Source organism: Macrotis lagotis, chromosome 1, assembly GCF_037893015.1.
Source record: "Macrotis lagotis isolate mMagLag1 chromosome 1, bilby.v1.9.chrom.fasta, whole genome shotgun sequence".
In the NCBI taxonomy this organism is placed as follows: Eukaryota; Metazoa; Chordata; class Mammalia; order Peramelemorphia; family Peramelidae; genus Macrotis; species Macrotis lagotis.
In genome coordinates, this window is record NC_133658.1 from 839,692,519 (window position 1) to 839,716,438 (window position 23,920).

Here is a 23,920-nt window from a genome sequence, read left to right on the forward strand (position 1 = left end):
ATTCATTTAAATTTTAGTAATTTTAATATATCTTTGAATATATGTAGATATAGATAAAGATAGTTGCTACTAGAAAAAATTATTTCTCTACTTTTTGGATAGAAAGAGAAGAGATTACAATGTATTAATAACAAAGAGATTATCCAACATATACCTATATCATCTTGGAATTAACATAGTAAATATATAGCAAAGAGTCAAGTAATAGGCTGAGATTTAAGTAGTTACAGAGGTTACCATAGACCTATTTTAACTTCCTATGATTTCAAAGCAGGAAATCCTGAAAGAGATTTGAAACTTGAAACATTTCAAAATAAGATTTTTGACAGAACTGCAAACTACTTAGTGACTTTTATTATTTGTTTATAAAGTGATGTTTTATTCCACTTTAATAAATACTTTTTACATAGATTGTTACTTTGCTTTAACTGAGAAGTAATGTTATAAATAAAAAAATTAATTATAAGAAATAGATGAAACGATGGAATATTTTCAGCCTTGAGCATAAAAGATTTAAAGAAGGCATTATTATTGCCTTGAAATACTTGAAGGAGTGTCATGCGGAATAAATGATACTTCTTTTTGTCTAAAAAAAGCAGATATAAGGGGCGGCTAGGTGGAGTAGTAGATAGAGCACTGGCCCTGGAGTCAGTAGTACCTGAGTTCAAATACGACCTCAAACATTTAATAATTACCTAGCTGTGTGGCCTTGGACAAACCACTTAACCCCATTTGCCTTGCAAAAACCTAAAAAAATAAAATAAAATAAAAAAGCAGATATAGTATAAATCAATGTAAGTTAAAAAATTGTTGTGTTTGTTTGACCTTTAAGGACTAGTTATACATGAAAATGGAATAGATTGCCTTAGGAGACAATTATTTCTTCTGGACACTGGAAGTATTCAAGCAGAAGCTGATAGAATGACTGCCATGTTAGCGAATCATAAAATAACTGAATAGAATTCTAAGTTCTTTTTAAAAGCTAATATTCTTATAAATTTCTTCCTTATTCTTGGTTTGTTTTGTTTTCTTTTGCAACTTGACTCATACAGAAATATGTTTTGCATGACTTGGCATGCATAGTTGTTATGATATCGCTTGCTTTCCAAAAGAATGATGGAAGGATAGAAGGGATGGAGAGTCTTTCAATCACAAAATTTAAATAAAAGACATATAATTTTAAATATATAATTAGGAATGTGTGAAATAAATAATATAAAATATTTTAAAATCTAATATATTTTACTTATTTAAACATGATAGTTATAGTCAATAAGTGTAATTGGAATGGAAAAAAAGGAAGGGATGAGTGAAATTGATTGAAAAGGAAGATTTTTATGGAGGAAAGAACATTTGATTCATTGATAAATGATAAATGGGATATTATGAGGACTCAACATTTTTTTTTCTTTTTCAGGATGCAACTTCAGCCATGTTGTTTCTCAATAACACTACATCGTTGTCTCCAACCTTCCTCCTCACTGCCTTCCCCGGGCTAGAAGATGATCATGTGTGGCTTTCTATACCTTTTTCTTGTTTCTATGCCATTGCCCTCTTGGGAAATGGCATAATCCTCTTCGTGGTAATCACTGAGCGAAGCCTCCACAAACCCATGTACTACTTTGTATCTATGTTGTCTGCTGTTGACCTAGGCTTGACAATCACAACCCTCCCCACCATGTTGGGTATACTCTGGTTCAATTTGCAAGAAATCACCTTGAATGCCTGCATCATCCAGATGTTCTTTCTCCATTTGTTCTCTTTTCTGGAGTCTTCTGTGCTTTTAGCCATGGCCTTTGATCGTTTCATGGCCATTTGTGACCCATTAAAGTATGCATCAATTCTCACTAATTCCACCATCATGCTCATTGGTCTGATGATCTTTGTGAAACAAATGGTATGCATGATCCCAATAGCCCTGGCTTTGAAGGGATTGTCTTTCCAGAGAAGACAGGAGCTCTCCCACCCCTACTGCTACCATCCAGATGTAATTAAACATTCCTGTTCTGACCCCTGGCTCAGTAATCTGCTTGGCTTATTTTATCTACTCTCTAATTCTGGTGTTGACTTGCTCTTCATCCTCCTCTCCTATATCCTGATCCTCCGCACGATCCTGAGCATCATTCCCCCCAAGGAACGACAGAAAGCATTCAGTACCTGTGTCTCCCATATTGCTGCTGTTGTCATATTCTTTGTGCCCATGATCAGTGTATCACTCACACACCGTCTATTTGTCACGGCCCCACGCATTGTTCCTATTATTATGGCCAATATCTACCTGTTACTCCCACCTCTCCTGAATCCCATTATATATAGCTTGAAAACTAAACTGATTCGTCAAGCTGTGCTTAAGTTGTTTCAAAGCAAAGAAGTCCTGAGGTAATGTAGCTTTGTTGGGACAGCATGTGTGAGTGAGGTGAGATGGGGAGAGTGAGATCAAAATTATGTGTTTTCCTATCTTTAACTAAAAGATACCTCATTGTAATGTAAGTAAACAGCTCATATATAGCTAGTAACATCTTTTAAGTTTAAGTAGAATTGATTTAATACATATTCTACATAGTACTTCAAATACTTGAAGAAAAAGATCATATAGACTCTAAATGTTGTTGTAACATAGCTAATCATGCAAAGTTCTTTGAGTTGATTTTTTTTTTACAGAATTGCTGATATTTTTCTACTATTCCCTCCCATGAGTTCCAGTTTATGCTAGTGACAAGAGTCAGGAAGACCTGATTTAAGTTCCACTATCTCCATTTCCCTGATGGTATATATAGATTGGGTAAAAACAAGATTCTTAATCTCTAAGATTTTCTGAACATATATGCATTGTCTCCCAAAAGGCAGCTAAATGTCACAGTGTGTAGATTGATGAGTCTAAAGTCAAAAAGATCTCAGTTCAAAATATGGTCTAAGATTCTATCAAATTGTGTGACCCTGAGAAATTACTTAACTACATTATTAATAATAATGATGCCTACCTCATATGGTTGGTTTGATAATCAAATGAGTTATTTTAAAAATACTTAGTAGAATATCTCAAGTATAGTGAATGCTTAGTAAATACATATTTCCTTCTGTCTAGTTTCTTCCTCTGAAATGGGGATAATAATACCGATGATTCTTATCTTACAGTGATGTTATGAAATGTATATAATAATCCATAAAATTTGAATTGCCATATAAATGTGTATATCCCCCTCACATCATTGTTAATCATCTAACAGCTATATGGCCCTCAGAACTGAATGAAATGCTTCATATATGATCTGCCCAGTAAAGCATTCAATGAGATGATCATATCATTGATTTTGGATATTAGAATCTAATTGGAATTGAAAATACATTTATTTTCTTTCTTTCTTTCTTTTGGGTTGTCTTCTACCCTGTGTTAAGTTTCTCGATTAGATTACTTACACATGAAAAGCTAACTATGTATTTCTACCATACTTTCCACTTTCAGTTTTTAACTCAATAATAGGACTTATCTCAATAATTAAAATTTCAGTAATATTTAGGAATACACACACACACACACACACACACACACACACACATACACACACACATATATATAAAGAGAGAGAGAGAGATATCTAAAATTGGCTTACCAGGAAAAAATTGCACAATTTGAAATTTAATCATCATTATTCAAACTTTTTCCATCATTTTCTTCAATCTAAGAAAGTCTAGACTTTCTAAAGTTAAACAATCAAAAACAAAAAAATTGTTATGATTTTAATGTCTACTGTTTTATAAGTAAAAATATCTCATTAAAAACTTAGCAAATCATCCTCTGAACTGATATGAACTGGATCTATCTCATTTCTAGCATATGATTTCATTATTGTGGATTGTCTTTCCAATGAGATAAATTAGAAACCCCATGTGATTCATTACTCAGTGTTAAATATTTGCCACAGTTTAAAAACATAAGCACTCTGGTTGTGTGTGTGTGTGTGTGTGTTAGAGGAGAAGATGTGCCTCTTATTTCTTAGAGTAGAATTCAGATGAAAAATAAGTAATAGATTACTAAATTTATATTCAGTGATTTTTCTGCTTTTTCAGGTTTATTTGTTACTATCAAAGCCATTATTTATCCTTCAAGTATCTATTCTTCCTCTCCTCTGCTCCCTTTACATATTGTACTACTTCCCATTCATATGTAAGGGTTTACTTATTACAGCCATGTAGACTACCCTCAAATTCATAAATCTAGCTGTCATTTCACTCTCGTAAATTTCAGTCCTAATTGTGATGAGTATTCAGAACTACAAACAGCTCAATACAAATTCAGGTTGTGACAGTAGTAGCAGATAGAGCAGTAACCCTGGAATCAGGAGGACCTGAGTTCAAACCTAGATAATTGTGTTTTGGCTTAAATTCTACCCTTCATTTTTTTTTTTTGGTGACACCATCCCATCTTCCTATGTCTTAGAATAGGAACTTCATCCTTGATTTTTCCCTCCACTCATTCTACTTTTACCCTAATCAGTTGTTAAGTGTTAAATGTTAAATCTCTCTATTTATATTTCTCATATCTATTGAATTCTTTCCAATTTATCACTCTGTTTCAAAATCTCAGTCTGTCTTCTGTATTGTATTAATTACTCACTAAATTGTTCTTTCTGCCTTCAACCTTTCACTGCTCGAATTCATAGTTTTCAGAACTAATAAAAAAAATACCTAAAACATGGGTCTGATCATGTGACATATACTGCCCCTGTTTCCTTTAGGATAACACAAATTTCTTAGACCAGTATTTCAAATTCTCCACAATCAGATTGCAAGATAACTGTCCTTCTTATTTTCTCATATCTGTATGCCTTTGTTAAATACATTCTCTATCTCTTTGCCTCTTTCTTTGGTGGTGAAGCATTTCCCAGAATCTCCTTTTCAAAAAGAGAGTGCTCAGTCTAGTTATGTTTCTTTTCATTCCAGATTACCTTTAGGACTTTTTCTACAATGTTCTAGTACCTTTGTTTTCACATCTTTTTCTTTGCCATTCTCTTTTAGGCATTTCCTTCCCATATTTATTAGAATATAAACTTCCTAAGGACAGGAACTACTTTTTACATGTATTTGTATTACCAGTTCTTGGCATAATGACTAGTACATAATATATGCTTAATAAATTTTTGTTGATTCACTGACAGACATCATATACTACAACAAAACTGAAATACTGGGTATTCTCCAAATTTGATATTCCACTCTGTACTTCCACATCTGTACTATCCATTCCCCAAATCCATACCCTATATCTAGAATCACTCCGTAATCATCTTTACCTTTCATAATCCTTATCTCAGTCTACTTTAATAGCTCAATTAAGGCCCCACTCTACTCTGTAATCTACCTGATTCTTCCACCTAATGCTTTTTACACCACTTCAAAAATGCCTAGGACATTGTATCTAAATTTCTTCTTAGGCCCCATTACTATCTTTTTTGTAACATCCTGATTTGCATAAATGTTTTATTCCTCTCATTAGAATGGAACTCCTGGAAAGCAGATATTCTGCCCTTTTCATCAGTGTATCCCTCGTACCTAGTCACAATGTTTTATACACTAATAAATTCCTAATAAAGATTAGTTGATTTACTGGAATTTATGAATGCTATGCTTATGATATTTCTCAAATCTGTCTAGTCATTCTGAGGATAGAAACAAAGTAATCAGATAAGTTTGTTATAACTCTCTGCTAATGATCACAAGTTCACTTATGATCAACACTTATCTTTCTAAATGCCCATAAGAATTCTTTTTATAATTCTTTACATTTTCAATACTAAACCCACTGGCCTGAGTTTCCAGACTAGGATACAGGATTAATCTTACTACCTGTTTGGAAATTCAATTAAGCTCTTTTTAGGGGCTTGTACATATATCCCCACACAACCATGTCCATGTATATTAAAAATGTATAAATATGCATAGATAAAATCATGTGTGCATCTAAAAATCTGATTCTCAAATTAATAAATTTTTTTACTAAGCTAGATTATAATTAAGAGAAATATCCTTTCCAATCTTTCTACAAATTTTTGAGGAATATTTAATTAGTTTCATCACTGGGAGTAAAATAAGAAATATTTTTCTGCCTGTTGGTTCAACAATGAACCAAAAATATTGTTATTTTCCTTTAACACTCTTTGATACTCTGACTTCATTATATTTGTTTATGTGCTTCCTCTTCTCTTAAGAAATTTTTTTTAAAACTATCCATCTAAAGGATTATGAATGATTATAGATAACCTGGAGTGAGGCTGAACAAAGGAAATGGAGAAGAAAACATAAGTTGTAAGAGAGGAAGAGCAAATAGAATAGAAAAAAAAATATATTGGTCACACTCCTTTCCCCATGCCCCATTTTTACCTCAGTGAAACAACATTGAAGAAATGCATGACTCAAGAGAAAACAGAAAATCTAAGAAAATTATAACATTGACTATTTAGCCTTTTAATTCCACAGAAAATTGAGAAGTAGAAAAAGTTTCATTTATGGTACTCTTTTATTCACCAATTCCTTTTAAGCAACAGGGGAAATGCCAAGAAATATCTTGGATTCCAGGTATTCTGTAAGTTCCAGGAAAGACTCTTCAAATTCATGACTCAGATACGGGCCAAAATGGTAAGAAACTGCATTGGCTATTGAATTCACCTAATGTATAGAAGGGAGATGTTGAAGTTTGATTATTCAGACTTTATTCCACTGGAGAGGGAGCCTTTCATAGTAAGTCATTCTGCTTTTGGATAATTCTAATTTTGAAGAATTGCCTTAAAACTAATTTTGCCTCTTTGACATCTCCTCAATGCTCTTAATTCTCTCAGCTGGTATCTAACAGAACAAATCTAATTCTTCCAGGGGATTAGTGCTTCAAATGTTAGAAGAAAGCCATCATCTCACCTCCCAGAGCCTTCTATATTATCTACATTTTTTTCTGTATCAATAATTCATTTCTTCCAGGAGTGTGCAAACTCTCCTTTGACAGAAAGTAGTATTCCTTTGTACTCACTGCCTTCCCAAAGTCCTTAGTATAGTCTCTGTACAGAGTAAAACCCTGAGGACATAGGGTAACATTAAATGACTAGAAAGGAAGTTATTTCCACCAGAAAAGAAGGGAATAATGAGCTTTGGAAAGCCCTGATTAATCCCCCTCATCTCTGAATTCATCATGCTGAATTGAGTCTCAGTTATAATAATATTTAGGTTTGATGCATCCTTAAATACAACTAGGATCCAGAAAAGATGACTAGAGATTACAAAATCCCGTCTGTATCCCTGACTCTTTTCTGAGCTTCCAGATCCCAAAGAGTTAAAGCTAAGGTTTTAGATTCTCCTCAACTTGAAAATTTACCAGAAGGTATTTTCCCATGAGAGATATTTCATTATTTATAGAAAGTGATAAACTTGGAGGAATAATAATTCCCTGGAGACTGAGGAGCAGTAGAGAAACTCAGTGGAATTAAACTCTCAAAAAGCAGAGAAAAAAGATACAGGGAGAGGGGATGTAAAGCAAAATCTCCAGCCTGAGTCAAGTGCCTCTTTTTGGTATAGCAGGTGAGTTTCTAGGAAGTTCTGTAAATCTCGGAAAAGATTAGCTCCTCAGATTATGGTTTTGAATCCTAAAGAATTGTGAGTTGTAACAGGGTATAAGCTTGAGACTTGAAAAGAATAGCAAAATTGATTGAATGAGTCTGAGGAGGGTTGGGGGACAGAGAGAAAGAGAGAGAGAGAGAGAGAGAGAGAGAGAGAGAGAGAGAGAGAGAGAGAGTAGAGAGAGTATGTCAGGGATGAGGGATTAGTAAATTGGGGACAGATTAAGAATCTGTATGGAACACTGAAGTGAGGAAAGTATCACAATTTTAAAAATATTTTTAAAAATCAAAATAAATAATAAATCATCTATTCAGTAACCAAAAAGTTTATCTGGAGATTTCCCTTAAAATGTCCTCAGAAGTCAGGGCTTAGAAAATAGCAGAGTCCACTGTCTTCGAGGTCTTCTGTATCTTCTCTGATTCCTGAAAAAAAGGAAACATGAATTCAAGACCTATATTTTCTTCTGAGCTTTGCCAGCTTGTTTCCCTCATTGCTATAAGACTTTAGGTCCCTTTGTGTATTGAGTCTGTTTCCTTTATTTGCTAATGTATCTTCTTACTCCTAAGTATACTATATGTTAAGATCTATTGCCTAATTAGACCATTTTACCATATTTTGAGAGAAATTTTCCTCCAGGTCTTGCAAGATGTCTTTAATATCCCTTCTAGTTCACCAAATATTTACCAAGTGCCTACTATGTTTAACTTTATATGCTATGAACTTGAGATGCAAAGATATGTATAAGTGACTCTACTTTCAAGTAGTTTGCATATTAATACAATTATTTATAAGTGGATGGACCTTCACACAAAGACACACACATACATATATCATAACTAAATTTCTATTTTTATTATTACTATTAGTAATAACTTTTAATGCTAAATTAAAGAAGGTTTGAAGTTCTTATTCCTTATATTATTCCTTTCCCTTCCATGTAATTTTCTGGAATTGAGGTCAGTGACACAGGAAATTTTGACATAGCATACTTTAAGGGAATTTTCAACTTGTAAAGGCAGATAAAGGAAAGAAGGAATCCTCTACTTACTTGTCATGAATTTGGATATAGGAAATATTCATATCATTGAAACCGAAGTCCCAATCAATTTATAGTCTTGAATTTTGTTTTCATTTAAATGACTACTTTGCTAGATTATGTCTGAAGGTCTTTGTTTCTATTATCAGCCACCCCTTTTCACATATACAAATTACTTTCCCCTTGAATTTGAAATGGAAAGGGTTTTCTTGAAACTAAGTCCAATCAGAGGATTAACATGCTAGTTGACTAGATGATACTAAAGTATGGAAAGCAATTTCCTATGAAGAACTAAGACTATTTTATAGAGGACAATGGAAAGCTCAAATTCACTATCAAAGATCAGTGAGTGAATAAGAAGAAAAATGAAATGAATTTAAATTATTTTATGTTAAGAAGAAAAGATGGGCTACTCATGTGGGAAAAAAAGAGAGCTCACTACCAGAGAGTTTGAGTGTTAAAATGGCATCCCCCTCAATGGTAGCCTAATGAGGAAAGATTTCAATATTTTGAGTCAATTTTATGTGCTAAACTTTTGAGAAAATGTGAACAAGTATCATGTAAAATGGTCAGGTATGAATGGATTGAAAAGATGTCTAAAATCAGTGAGATCACAGACTCATTTTTATATCTGAATAGTGTCAGTAAACCAGGCAACACAGTGAACCTCAATGAAGAACATCTAATTTCAGTTGCTTTCTCTTACACAAGTCTTGGCAAGTAAACCTCTTAAGTCATTTTACCTTTTCTTTCTCCTTTTGGGCTTTCCTGCTTGAAATCAAGTCTATTTTTTCACATGACTGCAATAGTCATGTCATTAAAGTAAACATCATCCCCCAAACACACACACACACACACACACACACACACACACACACACACACAAACACACACAAAGAAAGAGAAATCTCAAGAAAAGTAAAGGGAGAAAAAAAGTATGCTTCAAGTCTATATTGAGATTCATCAGTTCTTTCTTTGGGATGAATAGTATTCTTGTCCAACAGAGTAATTCTGTCAATATTTTTTCCCCTCAGTTGTTATTGCCAGTTATATATTCCTCCATCCTATTCCATATCACCCCCACTTAATCTATTATCTCTCTCTTTTCACCTTCTCCCTCTTCAAAAATGTGGTATATCTGACTACCTTCTCCCATGATCTTCCTTCTCTTCTGTTCCCTACATCCTCACTTCCCTTCCCTGTCCCCTTTCTCCAGGCCTTTTCCTCTCCTATTTTCCTCCAGGACAAGATAGATTTCTATATTCATTTAATTATGCATGCTATTTTCTTGTAATATTTTTTGTCTTGACTTGGGAGTTCTGAAACTTAACTATAATAGCCCTGGCAGTTTTCATTTTGGGATCTCTTTCAGGAGGTAATTGGTGCTTTCTTTCAATGTCTATTTTACCCTCTGCTTTTAGGATATCATGACAATTTTCCTGGGGAATTTCTAAGTCTAGGTTCTTTTTTTTAAGTCATGAACAGGTAGTTCAATGATTTTTAAATTATTTCTTCTGGATCTGTTTTCCAGGTTAATTGCTCCTCTAATGAGATACTTCACATTTTCTTCAATTTTTTCATCCTTTTGGTTTTGTTTTATTGTTTCTTTATTTCTCTCAAAATCAGTAACTCCCCTTTGCTCCCTTCTACATTTGAAGGAATTATTTTCTTTAGAGAGCTTTGTTTAAATCTCCTTTTCCATCTGACCATTTCTGATTTTTTAGACATTCTCCTCCTCATTCACTGTTTACCCTTTTACCCAAACTGATGTTTAAGATTTTTTTTTCAGTATTTTTAAAAATTTCTTCAACAAACTACTGACTTGGTTTATGATTTTACTTCATTGCTCTCCTTTCTCTTCCCAAATTTCCTCTACCTCTCTTATTTGATTTTCAAAATTTTTTTGAGTTCTTCCATGGCCTGAGACCAATTCATATTTTTCTTAGAGACTTTGAATACAAAAGCTTTGAGTTGGCTATCTTCTGAGTGGGCTATTTTGATCCTCCATAGAACAAAGTAATATGGTCAGATTTTTTTTCTTCTTCTATATGCTCATTTTCTCAGTCTATGACTTGATTTTCATTCTTTTTTAAGATGGGCTCTGCTTTGGGGTGGAAGAGACACTGTCACAAGCTTTTGAAGGTTTTTGCATCTATTTTAAGGGACAATCCCCAGGACCTCAATTCCTCCAAGTTCTTATGAGAGACTCTGTGTTCTCTCCTGGCCTGTGTTCTGATCTTTGGATGACCACAAGCATTCCCTCTGTCCTGTAACCTTGAGGAGAGTCTCTGCTCCACTATGGCAGTAAAGCTCCTTTTCCTGGGACTACAGTCCCAGAATAAGACTTTGATTTGAGTATACATAAAGCCACACAGTCCTGTCTCAGGGATAGCAAAGAGACTTCTGAAATCTCCCTGAGCTCCCTTATTATTCATCAACTGAGCACTCTGGAAGCCAGATGGCTCCCTGTCAGGCTCCCCAGCCCTGTTCCTGGCTGGGTCATGTCTGCCCTGGGGTCTGTCCTGGACTGGGCTCCACTTTCACTCTTGTGTAACAGAGTTTTCCTGCTGACCTCTCAATTGTTCTTGACAATTCTTGGACTAAGAAGTCTGGAAACTGCCATCACTTCCATGGACCTGGGCATCCCTATGGACCCACATACCTTGTGGGCTTTTCATGGATGACTGGAGTCCATTTGCTCCATGCAACCAGACTGCATTGCAGGACCATTCTAACCCAGTTGTAACAGATCTTTCTTGTGGATCTTCCAAGTTTTCTTAGGCTGGAAAACTGTTTCATCCAGTCTTTTTGTAGGTTCTGCCACTCTAGAATTTGGTTAGACTCATTATTTAAGGGTATTTGGAGTGTTCTGGGGGAAGAGCTTGAGAGAATTCCTGACTTTACTCCACTATTTTGTCTTTGCTCCCCTGAAATTCCTATTTTTTTAAAAGAAAAAAAGAAAAAAGCAAAAATTTCATTCACAGTTAGTTCATTTTAAGCCAGTTGCTTCTTGTTTTGCTTATAATGAGACTAGAACTTCCTTCAATTACTCCTCCTCCATTCTGGATCCTATGTATCCTGGATGACCAATTGTCCCCTTTTTCTTCCTTATTCCTATTTAATGTTCATTTCCATTCTCCTGATTATTTTCAAACTAATTGTCCATTTAGAATTTTTGAATCAAGACATTTATAAAAATGAATAGATTCAAAAACTTTAAAATTCATCTGTAATTCTTTATTCAGAATTTCCTCCAGATAATGAAGAACCAGTGAAGAAAAAGAGCATTTCTGAAATATATTGCCTTAAAAGGCTTGTCAGGAGTGAATGACTGTAATTGTATGTGTCACAAAAATTTTATGTGTCATAAGTGGGAACCCGTTCTCTAGGTCTATGTCAATTCCTGTTTACATGTGCTAAAATTAATGTTGTTGTTTGGAAAATAAAGATTCTTCAAGCACTTTTTTCTCTTTGTGGATGGAAATTCAAATTCTTTGAAGTATTTCTGTATCTCATTTAGAGGGGGTCAATATTGATTTAGGGGTTGTTTTAATGAATACTTCTTAGAATTGTTCATCTTTATCTTAAGCAATAGGCATACTCATTCAAGTTCCAATTATTTTCATTATCTGCTTTTTCATATGAACACAATAATATTTAATCATTAAATGTCCCATAAAGTAACATTTATTTTTAACAACTGAATACATGAAAATACATGTGCTTTTCCAAGAACATTTTGATGTAACCTTACATGTAGATACAACTTTCAGTTATCTTCTGCATGTATTTATAGTGAGAATTTTGTAATTAAGATACTAGATCTTCTACTGTTTTGACTGCTTGCTTGAAAAACATCTTACGCTTATAGTACTAATATTTTTGTTGCTTGTCCTTTGTTCCTGAAGAGGACCATGACATCAGGGAGGTGATGCCATAACAAGCATATGAATTGGAGTGAGGGTATGCTTTGTTAAATCACACAGGACTCATTATCCACTTATAGTACCAACTGATAAATTAATATTTATATATGATATTGAAATTGTATAAACACATTTTAAATCTTTTTTATCACTGTGTCATTGTTTTTGTAGAAGTAAAAGGGAACTTTCATCTAATTCTCTAATTATTGTATGTATATCAATAAGATAAATGGGTTTTCCTTTAGTTATTTCCCATACTTGATACATGACTATTCCAATTCTTTTCTGGTTTGACGATTTTTTTATAAGAATGCAATTTTGTATATAATTAAATTGCTATAGTAATTATATATAATATAAAAGATAAAAGAATGTGTAATGAAATATTTCTTGTTTTCTAATTAAAACACACATATTAGTCAATGGGAAGACTTATTATATTAGAAGTTTTTTATTTTTTATTTTATTTTTCTTAGATTTTTCAAGCCAATGGGGTTAAGTGGCTTTTAGAAAGAATAAATGACACCCAGACTTTTATTTTCAGTTACCTTTACTCTTTTTCTAAAAATCCTTCACCATGCAGAGAAAAGAATGACTCTTGTGGAATTGTGCATCATTTAGTATTTTTTTATTATTTCATCCATATCATGAATTAAATGGTCACTATATCAGGGTTGATAAGCCTTTCTATTCATGTAAGATGGTCCTTAAAAAATATTAAATCTTTCTTTGGGATGACACCATAGCCCATTTCAGCATGGAAGAATCAATAAGAGCTTGTGCTCCTGTCTGGGATCTCAGTGCATCTCTATGTCACAGTTAGACATCAGCATGGGATTTTGTGATGTCATTTAGAAAGCTGTCATAACAAATGACAAAATTTCAAAATATCAGATAGATATTATATATGTTATATCTAACTGAAAAAACATTTCATAAATTTTAGTTTAGATGAAAACAGGGAGATTAAAGATGAAACTTTTTTTCCCAAAATTTACAGTGTAGATGGATATAAAGTATTTGTACATAAGCAAATATAATTTAAAGTAGAGTTTTGTAAGGACAAAGAAAATATAGGGGATCTAGGAAATCTTCAGAAATACAGCTCATTTTACTCAAAGGTAAAAAAAAATTATAAACCAATTCTAGGAAGGTAATAAAATTTATGTAGTAATTTCTATATATCAGTCATTGCATTGTACTATGAGTCTTGTAAATATCCCATTTAATCCTCATTCTTAACTGATTTTTAATATCTTTTTTTAACAGTAAGGGACTTTAGAAGCATCATTTTCCTTGTGAAACTTCTCATCTTTCCTTGCTATCAAGTCAAAGAAACAGGAGTAAAAAAAACAATTCTATGGTATCATCTCAGGTCTGTGATAATATCCTATGATGAGCATGTCAGCTGTCAATATTTCTGATACTGAGCTATCTACCTTCTTCTTGATTGGAATCCCAGGTCTTGAGCACTTCCACATCTGGATCTCAATTCCAATATGTGTCATGTACCTAGTTGCCATCTTAGGCAACTGCACCATCCTTTTCATCATCAAGACAGAGCCTTCTCTTCATGAACCTATGTATTATTTCCTCTCAATGTTGGCTGTATCTGACTTGGGTCTGTCTCTCTCCTCCCTGCCCACTATGCTAAGGATCTTTTTATTCAATGCCACAGGAATCTCACCTAATGCCTGCTTTGCCCAAGAGTTCTTCATCCATGGTTTCACTGATATGGAATCCTCAGTCCTTTTAATCATGTCTTTTGATCGTTTTTTAGCCATCTGGAACCCTTTGAGATACAGCTCCATCCTGACTGGAACGAGAGTCTCTAAAATGGGTCTGTTTTTTATCATTAAGAGCATGCTTTTGGTACTCCCATTTCCTTTTACTTTGAAGAGACTGAAATATTGTAAGAAAAGTCTCTTGTCGCATTCTTACTGCCTCCACCAGGATGTCATGAAGTTATCCTGTTCTGATAATACTGTCAACTTTTTTTATGGATTCTTTGTTGCACTCTGTATGATGTCTGACAGTGTATTTATAGCTATATCATATGTACTTATATTAAAGACTGTTATGGGTATTGGTTCACACAGAGAACGACTTAAGGCCCTCAACACATGTGTATCACATATCTGTGCTGTTCTTATCTTCTATGTGCCCATCATTACTTTAGCATCCATGCACCGATTTGGGAAGAAGTCACCACTGGCATTGATCCTAATTGCAGATGTCTTTCTGCTGGTGCCTCCGCTAATGAACCCTATTGTATACTGTGTGAAAACCAGGCAGATCAGGGAGAAAGTCCTGGGAAGGCTAGGTTTGAGGCAAAAATGATGGAGCCAGTTTATAGCAGCAGAGGAGAGTTTCTCTAAAAATCAATGCCATAGAAAAACCTCTCTCCAGTACATTACTGCCATTATCATCAATAATCTCAAAACCACTAATGCTGTTATCATCAGCATCATTACCATCAAATACAACAACCCCATTTTCTTTTTGATAAATATATTGCAGATACTTTTTGGAATAAGGAATCACACACTCCTTTTTTCATCTATCAGAAGACAGCAGCTTTTAAAGGGGACATTAACAAAAAAAACTTGTAAAACGTGAACATGAAATACAATTATTGTTTCTGATCTAAGGTTAAGGGTAACCATGAAGTGAAGATGGAGTGAAAAGTTTAGAAATTCTCTGAACAGAATGTTTGGGGTTGAGGGAAAGTAGAATATAAAAGTCATTTTTCTCTTTTGATATCCTTCCTGTTAAAATATGTTGGTCCTCCATTCAAAGAGAGAGTTTTAGGGGCAGCTAGATGGCACAGTGGATAGACCACTGGCCCTGGAGTCAGGAGTACCTGAGTTTAAATCCAGCCTCAGACACTTAAGAATTACTTAGCTGTGTGGCCTTGGGCAAGCCATTTAACTCCATTTGCCTTGCAAAAACCTTTAAAAAAAAAAGAAAGAGGGAGAGACAGTTTTGGGGGGGGGTAGATAGAAAAAATCTCTGACTCCTTGAAGGCAGGGTGGCAATGTTAAACCCCAGTCCCCTATTTCCCCAAAATTAATTGTATACTTTAAACTCTCAGAAATATTGTTAAAAGAGGGAATTCAGGAAAGCTGTCAGAGTCAGTCAGAAAATTCCAAGTTTTCCAGATTTCATCCACTAACAAGTCAATAAACAGCTCCAGGGAAAGGAGAGTGTCAAAAAACAAACAAGCAAAAAAATTGCAGCAGAACTGTGTTCCATATGGGATGACCTGAGAATATCCAAACAAAGCTCCCAACACCATGGTTCCATTGGATGAGTGAATGCAAACACTTCCAAGCTAAGCTCCCTGAAACAAGAAAAGGTAAGCCCTAGGGACAACTGGGTCAGAAGATAGCTTTCACTTCAGCCACAGATATTTTCAAGTCCCAGAGAGTGTGGGAGATGGGTGTCTGAATGGAAGGCAGCCAGGCAAGTAACCAGGAAGAAAGTATGAAAAGAAGGAAGGAAGGAAGGAAGGAAGGAAGGAAGGAAGGAAGGAAGGAAGGAAGGAAGGAAGGAAGGAAGGATGAAAGAAAGAGAAAGTGAGAGAGAGAGAGAGAGAGAAAGAGAGAAAGAAAAATAAATCATTGAAAAGAAAGGAAAGAAAGAAAAGGAAGGAAGGAATGAAAGAGACAAAGAAGGAAGAAAGAAGGAGAGGAAGGGAGATGGAAAGAAAGAAAAATGGAAAGAAAAAAGAAAAAGAAGGGGAAAAGGAAAGAGAAAAGAAAAGAAGGAAGGGAGGACAGAAATGAAGCAAGGTATGAAAAAAAGAACAGAAGGAAAGAGCACAGAAGGAAAGAAGAGAAGGAAGGGATGTATGGAATTATGATTGTAGCAGAAACAAAATCTATTAAATTGGTGGAGGTTCCACTTTCTTGAAATCCTGCCTCCCTGAAACTGTTATCTGTGTGTCATCCCCATTTTCCCTTTTACTTAACTTTGGCCATGAACACTGGAGTGGCAGGAATGATATGTTGAACTTAGGATGTTGGGCACTATAGGATAGAAAGGACCAGTGCATAGCTTGGCTTTGGAAGATACCTGGTCCAAGCTATCATAGAAGGGTATTTAACAGTAAGCACCGCCCCTTCCAGTTCTCTTGTTTCTTCCAGGCTCCCATTCAGAAGGATGGGGTTTCTCTGGCTCTTTTTTAATCCTCTTGGAACACCACGGGCCTCACCATGTGGCGTGGTTGAACCAAACCCCGTGGGTACCTGCCCTTTTCTCTCTTTCAAATTTCACCTGGTCTGTCCTCAGGGTATTTACTGCTTTTTTTACTAATTTTGGCCTGGGTACATTGTATCGATATTTTACCATAACAAAATCCTTAGCAGTTTTAACATCCCAGAGAGCTGTGAATTCGTTTGTCTTTTCAGTGGCCTTAAATGTTCTATCTTCAGGCTCTAAATCTTTAATAATCAGCAACAGAAGGAAGCAGGAAGGAAGGAAGGAAGGAAGGAAGGAAGGAAGGAAGGAAGGAAGGAAGGAAGAGAGGCAGAGAAGGAAGGAAGAGACTTGAATATGAAGTACAAAAAGAAATGAATGGAAGCATCAAAATCCAGCTGTAATTATTTACCCTCAGAATTTCTTTGTATCAAGAATGTTGGTAGACTCCCTGTCCCTTGATGGAAGGGCCTTATTTAGGTCAACCAATCAATGGATACCAAACAGGAGAAAATGGATACTCAGAACAAAGGAGGCTGTTTGCAAAAAGACTGAGATAAAACTTGACAATGAGATGGCAATATATATGAGAAAGGAAAGCTATAAATTATATGGGATCTGGAGAAATAATGAAATAATAGCAATATTAATCAAGAAAATTTAAAAATTTTAGTGAGAAATTCTTCAACTGAAAAAATAACAGAAATTAGTTTCAAAATCAGATTTTTTTTTAGGTTTTTGCAAGGCAAATGGGGATAAGTGGCTTGCCCAAGGCCACACAGCTAGGTAATTATTAAGTGTCTGAGACCAGATTTGAACTCAGGTACTCCTGACTCCAGGGCTGGTGCTTTATCCACTGTGTCACCTAGCCGTCGCCAAAATCAGATTTCTCAAAGAATTTAAAATTATTCAAAGATTGATAAAAATAATTAAGATACACAATAGAGAATCTCTCAAAATTATTGACAATAAAAATGCTAATGAGAAATAATATTCCACACTAAAGATCAAATAATTGCAAATTCAAACAATAAAAATTTGTTTTCATGTTTGCATTTATTACTTACTAGACACTATATTAGGCACTGGAAGACAAAACAAAATTAAAATATTTCTTGAATTTATATAATATCAATTTAAATAATATCAATAATAACTTGGTTGGGTCAGGAGCAGAATATATGCTAAAAAATCTTCGTATGAAAAGTAGCACTTAAACTGTGTCTTGAATGAAGCTCCAGATTCTAAGAGACAGAGGGGAGGAAGGGAAGCATTCAAAGCATAAAAAAAAAGACTAAAGTTGTCAGGACAGGAGGTAGAGTGGAATGTAGTGCAATTATGCTCTAAGTGTATGAAATGAAGAAAGTATGATCACGTTGGAAATGTAAATTAAGGCCAAATGGTAAAGAATTTTGAGTACCAAAGGAGGCTTATGAATTCAGTAGAAATAAGAAGAAACTGGAAATTACTCATTAATAGATAGGACTTGAATAAGTATTAGATCACTTAAAAATAACATTGTAATAGCACATGTATTTTCTTGGACTCAATGTGACCAGTTTTATAGGTATGCTATTCAGAGAAAATTTATGAACATTGGTCTCTGAAGGAACTAATATTAAGATCCATTTAATTACAAAATTTACAAAATTAAAACATGGGGGGGGAGGAAAAGAACAGAGGGAAAAAAATTCACTCTACTGAACAAGAAATACATTATGCAAAATTAAAACAATAAATGTTGGAAGCAGCAATGAAAATTTATATTTGTCTCAAAACTGCATATTCTCTATGGTAAATTATATATAAAACTATATTATGGCATTCTGGAAAAAAAAGAAAAATATTTAACTACCAATACAACTCTCAAGAATTCAACTTTTGGAAGAATAAAAAGAAAGTTGGGGAAAAAACTGAAAAAAGATAAGTAGAGTATTGAATATGCAAAAATTTTAAATAAGAGAAAATAAAGATAACTGAATGAAGTAGGTCCCATATTTATTAGAAAAGGTAAAGCTATTGTTTAAAAGGCACACACACACACACAAACACACACAAAGAGCAAACAAACTATTACATTAAATAATAATGAGAGAAGAGTGACTATAGAAACATAATGGGGAAAAAAAATACCTGAACAGATTGTTGGTAGAAATAAAGAGAAATGACATTAATTCTGAATAGAAATGTGAGGGAATATGTATGATTTCAGTATCAATGATACCACTTCAGAAACTTATCATGACATGTGATAGGACATAAATAACTGAATATTAAGTACAATGAATATTTATGCACCATAATGCAATTAAAATAATAATACAAGTATGGAAGTCTTATTTTAAAAACTTATTCTATTGATGGGGAAATAAAGTATAGTGCTTCCATATCCCTCTACTGTAGCCTTTATTTGTATTCCTCCTTGATTCAGGAAACTGTTGTCCATCTGCTGAATCCTGTTGAAACTGAATCCATCCTTAAATAATTCTTACATCAACGTATGCCCATAATTTGGTTTGCATTTTATAACAGTTCAGAGTGTTTATGAGAATCCGTACAAAACACATATAAACCATATAATATATATATATATATATATATATATATATATATATACATATATATAAACATACATATTTCTTTTCATATGAACAGAAAATATATAAAATCTAACTTTTCTAGTGAGGAAAATATAACTGAAAAGCAAAACTGAAAATAATTGAAAAAGAAAAATTATCAGAAAATGTACAAACAAATTATCTGCCAACTAACTAATATTTTAAAGGAATTAGATATTTATTCAAAAATAAATATATAGAAATGATCAATAAAAAATTATTTCTTACAAAATCTAATGTTAGCATGAGAAATCAAGATATACATGTAAATGACAAAGAGAAAAAAAAGGCCCAGATAAGTTTATATTCAAATTCTAGCAAAAATATAAATAGCATAAAAAATACCTATTCTACAAAAATACTTCTCAAAAATTTACAGGAAAAAATTCCCTATAAGGGAAAATCAAGAAAAAATCCTGATAACTAAAGAAAGAATAAAGCCAATAAAAGAACTAACAAATTTTTTCTAATGAAAGTGATGCAATTTTTTAAAACACAATCTTAGTAGAATAGACATAAATATATATATATACATATATTCATTCATACATTATAAATTTGTGTATATACATTCTTTTTTTTTAGGTTTTTTTTTTTTTTTGCAAGGCAAATGGGGTTAAGTGGCTTGCCCAAGACCACACAGCTAGGTAATTATTAAGTGTCTGAGGCTGAATTTGAACTCAGGTACTCCTGACTCCAGGGTTGGTGCTCTATCCACTGCACCACCTAGCCACCCCCTGTATAGACACTTTCTGCATATCCAGCTATAGTGATGAAATGAATGGAGCTCTGGACCTAGACTCAGGAAACCTAAAATCAAATCCAGACTCAGACAGTAATAGCACTAATCACTTACTAGGAGTAACATAGGTGGATAAAATAATAGATCTTAGAACATATTCATTTGGATTTTTATATTCACTCTAGAATTTACTTTTTTTCCCAATTAATTTTCAAAACTTCTCAGGTATTTTTTGGATCGTATAATTGACAAAATTTATCTTATTTAGTTTTGTGTGAACTGCAATCTTGAAAGTAAGAAAATGTGCTAATTATAATTTCTTGAATATCATAACTGACTATATAAAATTGTTGGAGTTAACAATTAATATATCCACTAGAGATTTCCTTTAAATTTGACCTTGATCTCTTGTCATTTAGTCCATATCTTTTTATTTTGTCAATAGTTTAATCATGTCTGTATTATATATTCTTTGATGAAATTCAGATCCATTAATTATATCTATGGAATTTCAATTGACCAGTCTCTAATGAGAAAATGCATCCAGTCTTGTCACTGTCAAATCTACTAATATTCATTTAGCATTTTGTAAGTACTGAAACACAAATTCAAGCAGAAAGATAACCCCTTCCCTCAAGGAGTTTATAATCTAATGATCCAATCTTATTCAGTAAACATTTCTTACCTACTGAATAAAATGATTATGCTAGCACTGGGGATCCAAATAACAACAGAAAAAAACCTCTTTCCCTCAACAAGTTTATAATCTAACAAGGTGTTTGGAGGACAACACTATAATTCTGTGGAGTTGAAACCAGTCAGAATAGCAAATGTTTTTTCCTTTTTTCTCCTCATCAATTCTGCCACCAACGTGATCACCTTTGGAACTCCATAACATTCTGCACAGTTATTTAATAAACTTATTTTGATAAATAGTTAAAGAAATAAATGAATGAATCAAATAGGGAATTGCAGGTACCCTTCAGGTCCAGTTGCATGCTATCAAAAACACAAAGCAGTAATCTCTAAGGAGTTGTTGTTGACCCTTGTCTGCCATTCCCATTGGTAAAGTACATTAAATATGTGCCCCTAAGGCTTTCCTGTGACCAGGGATTTATCTCTAACAAAAGGACCAGTTTTATAGGTATGCTATTCAGAGAAAATTTATGAACATTGGTCTCTGAAGGAACTAATATTAAGATCCATTTAATTACAAAATTTACAAAATTAAAACATGGGGGGGGAGGAAAAGAACAGAGGAAAAAAAAATTCACTCTACTGAACAAGAAATACATTATGCAAAATTAAAACAATAAATGTTGGAAGCAGCAATGAAAATTTATATTTGTCTCAAAACTGCATATTCTCTATGGTAAATTATATATAAAACTATATTATGGCATTCTGGAAAAAAAAGAAAAATATTTAACTACCAATACAACTCTCAAGAATTCAACTTTTGGAAGAATAAAAAGAAAGTTGGGGAAAAAACTGAAAAAAGATAAGTAGAGTATTGAATATGCAAAAAATTTAAATAAGAGAAAATAAAGATAACTGAATGAAGTAGGTCCCATATTTATTAGAAAAGGTAAAGCTATTGTTTAAAAGGCACACACACATACAAACACACACAAAGAGCAAACAAACTATTACATTAAATAATAATGAGAGAAGAGTGACTATAGAAACATAATGGGGAAAAAAAATACCTGAACAGATTGTTGGTAGAAATAAAGAGAAATGACATTAATTCTGAATAGAAATGTGAGGGAATATGTATGATTTCAGTATCAATGATACCACTTCAGAAACTTATCATGACATGTGATAGGACATAAATAACTGAATATTAAGTACAATGAATATTTATGCACCATAATGCAATTAAAATAATAATACAAGTATGGAAGTCTTATTTTAAAACTTATTCTATTGATGGGGAAATAAAGTATAGTCCTTCCATGTCCCTCTACTGTAGCCTTTATTTGTATTCTCCTTGATTCAGGAAACTGTTGTCCATCTGCTGAGTCCTGTTGAAACTGAATCCATTCTTAAATAATCCTTACATCAACGTATGCCCATAATTTGGTTTGCATTTTATAACAGTTCAGAGTGTTTATGAGAATCCGTACAAAACACATATAAACCATATAATATATATATATATATACATATATACATATATATAAACATACATATTTCTTTTCATATGAACAGAAAATATATAAAATCTAACTTTTCTAGTGAGGAAAATATAACTGAAAAGCAAAACTGAAAATAATTGAAAAAGAAAAATTATCAGAAAATGTACAAACAAATTATCTGCCAACTAACTAATATTTTAAAGGAATTAGATATTTATTCAAAAATAAATATATAGAAATGATCAATAAAAAATTATTTCTTACAAAATCTAATGTTAGCATGAGAAATCAAGATATACATGTAAATGACAAAGAGATAAAAAGGCCCAGATAAGTTTATATTCAAATTCTAGCAAAATATAAATAGCATAAAAAATACCTATTCTACAAAAATACTTCTCAAAAATTTACAGGAAAAAATTCCCTATAAGGGAAAATCAAGAAAAAATCCTGATAACTAAAGAAAGAATAAAGCCAATAAAAGAACTAACAAATTTTTTCTAATGAAAGTGATGCAATTTTTTTAAAACACAATTTTAGTAGAATAGACATAAATATATATATATATATATATATATATATATATATATTCATTCATACATTATAAATTTGTGTATATACATTCTTTTTTTTTAGGTTTTTTTTTTTTTTTTTTTTTTTTTTTTGCAAGGCAAATGGGGTTAAGTGGCTTGCCCAAGACCACACAGCTAGGTAATTATTAAGTGTCTGAGGCTGAATTTGAACTCAGGTACTCCTGACTCCAGGGTTGGTGCTCTATCCACTGCACCACCTAGCCACCCCTGTATAGACACTTTCTGCATATCCAGCTATAGTGATGAAATGAATGGAGCTCTGGACCTAGACTCAGGAAACCTAAAATCAAATCCAGACTCAGACAGTAATAGCACTAATCACTTACTAGGAGTAACATAGGTGGATAAAATAATAGATCTTAGAACATATTCATTTGGATTTTTATATTCACTCTAGAATTTACTTTTTTTCCCAATTAATTTTCAAAACTTCTCAGGTATTTTTTGGATCGTATAATTGACAAAATTTATCTTATTTAGTTTTGTGTGAACTGCAATCTTGAAAGTAAGAAAATGTGCTAATTATAATTTCTTGAATATCATAACTGACTATATAAAATTGTTGGAGTTAACAATTAATATATCCACTAGAGATTTCCTTTAAATTTGACCTTGATCTCTTGCCATTTAGTCCATATCTTTTTATTTTGTCAATAGTTTAATCATGTCTGTATTATATATTCTTTGATGAAATTCAGATCCATTAATTATATCTATGGAATTTCAATTGACCAGTCTCTAATGAGAAAATGCATCCAGTCTTGTCACTGTCAAATCTACTAATATTCATTTAGCATTTTGTAAGTACTGAAACACAAATTCAAGCAGAAAGATAACCCCTTCCCTCAAGGAGTTTATAATCTAATGATCCTATCCTATTCAGTAAACATTTCTTACCTACTGAATAAAATGATTATGCTAGCACTGGGGATCCAAATAACAACAGAAAAAAACCTCTTTCCCTCAACAAGTTTATAATCTAACAAGGTGTTTTGGAGGGACAACACTATAATTCTGTGGAGTTGAAACCAGGCAGAATAGCAAATGTTTTTTCCTTTT

General features: G+C 33.1%; 2 protein-coding genes across 2 annotated transcripts; both read left to right on the plus strand.

Annotated features, from left to right (window-relative positions):
* The first annotated feature begins 1,432 nt into the window (after positions 1-1,432).
* OR51T1 (olfactory receptor family 51 subfamily T member 1) lies at positions 1,433-2,383 on the plus strand. Its single transcript, XM_074189999.1, has one exon. It carries the CDS (start codon positions 1,433-1,435, stop codon positions 2,381-2,383), a length of 951 nt encoding a protein of 316 aa, XP_074046100.1.
* Positions 2,384-13,959: 11,576 nt separating this feature from the next.
* Positions 13,960-14,904, plus strand: LOC141489251 (olfactory receptor 51A7-like). The gene has a single exon (XM_074190003.1). The coding sequence runs from the start codon at positions 13,960-13,962 to the stop codon at positions 14,902-14,904; it is 945 nt and encodes a 314-aa protein (XP_074046104.1).
* Positions 14,905-23,920: the final 9,016 nt, after the last annotated feature.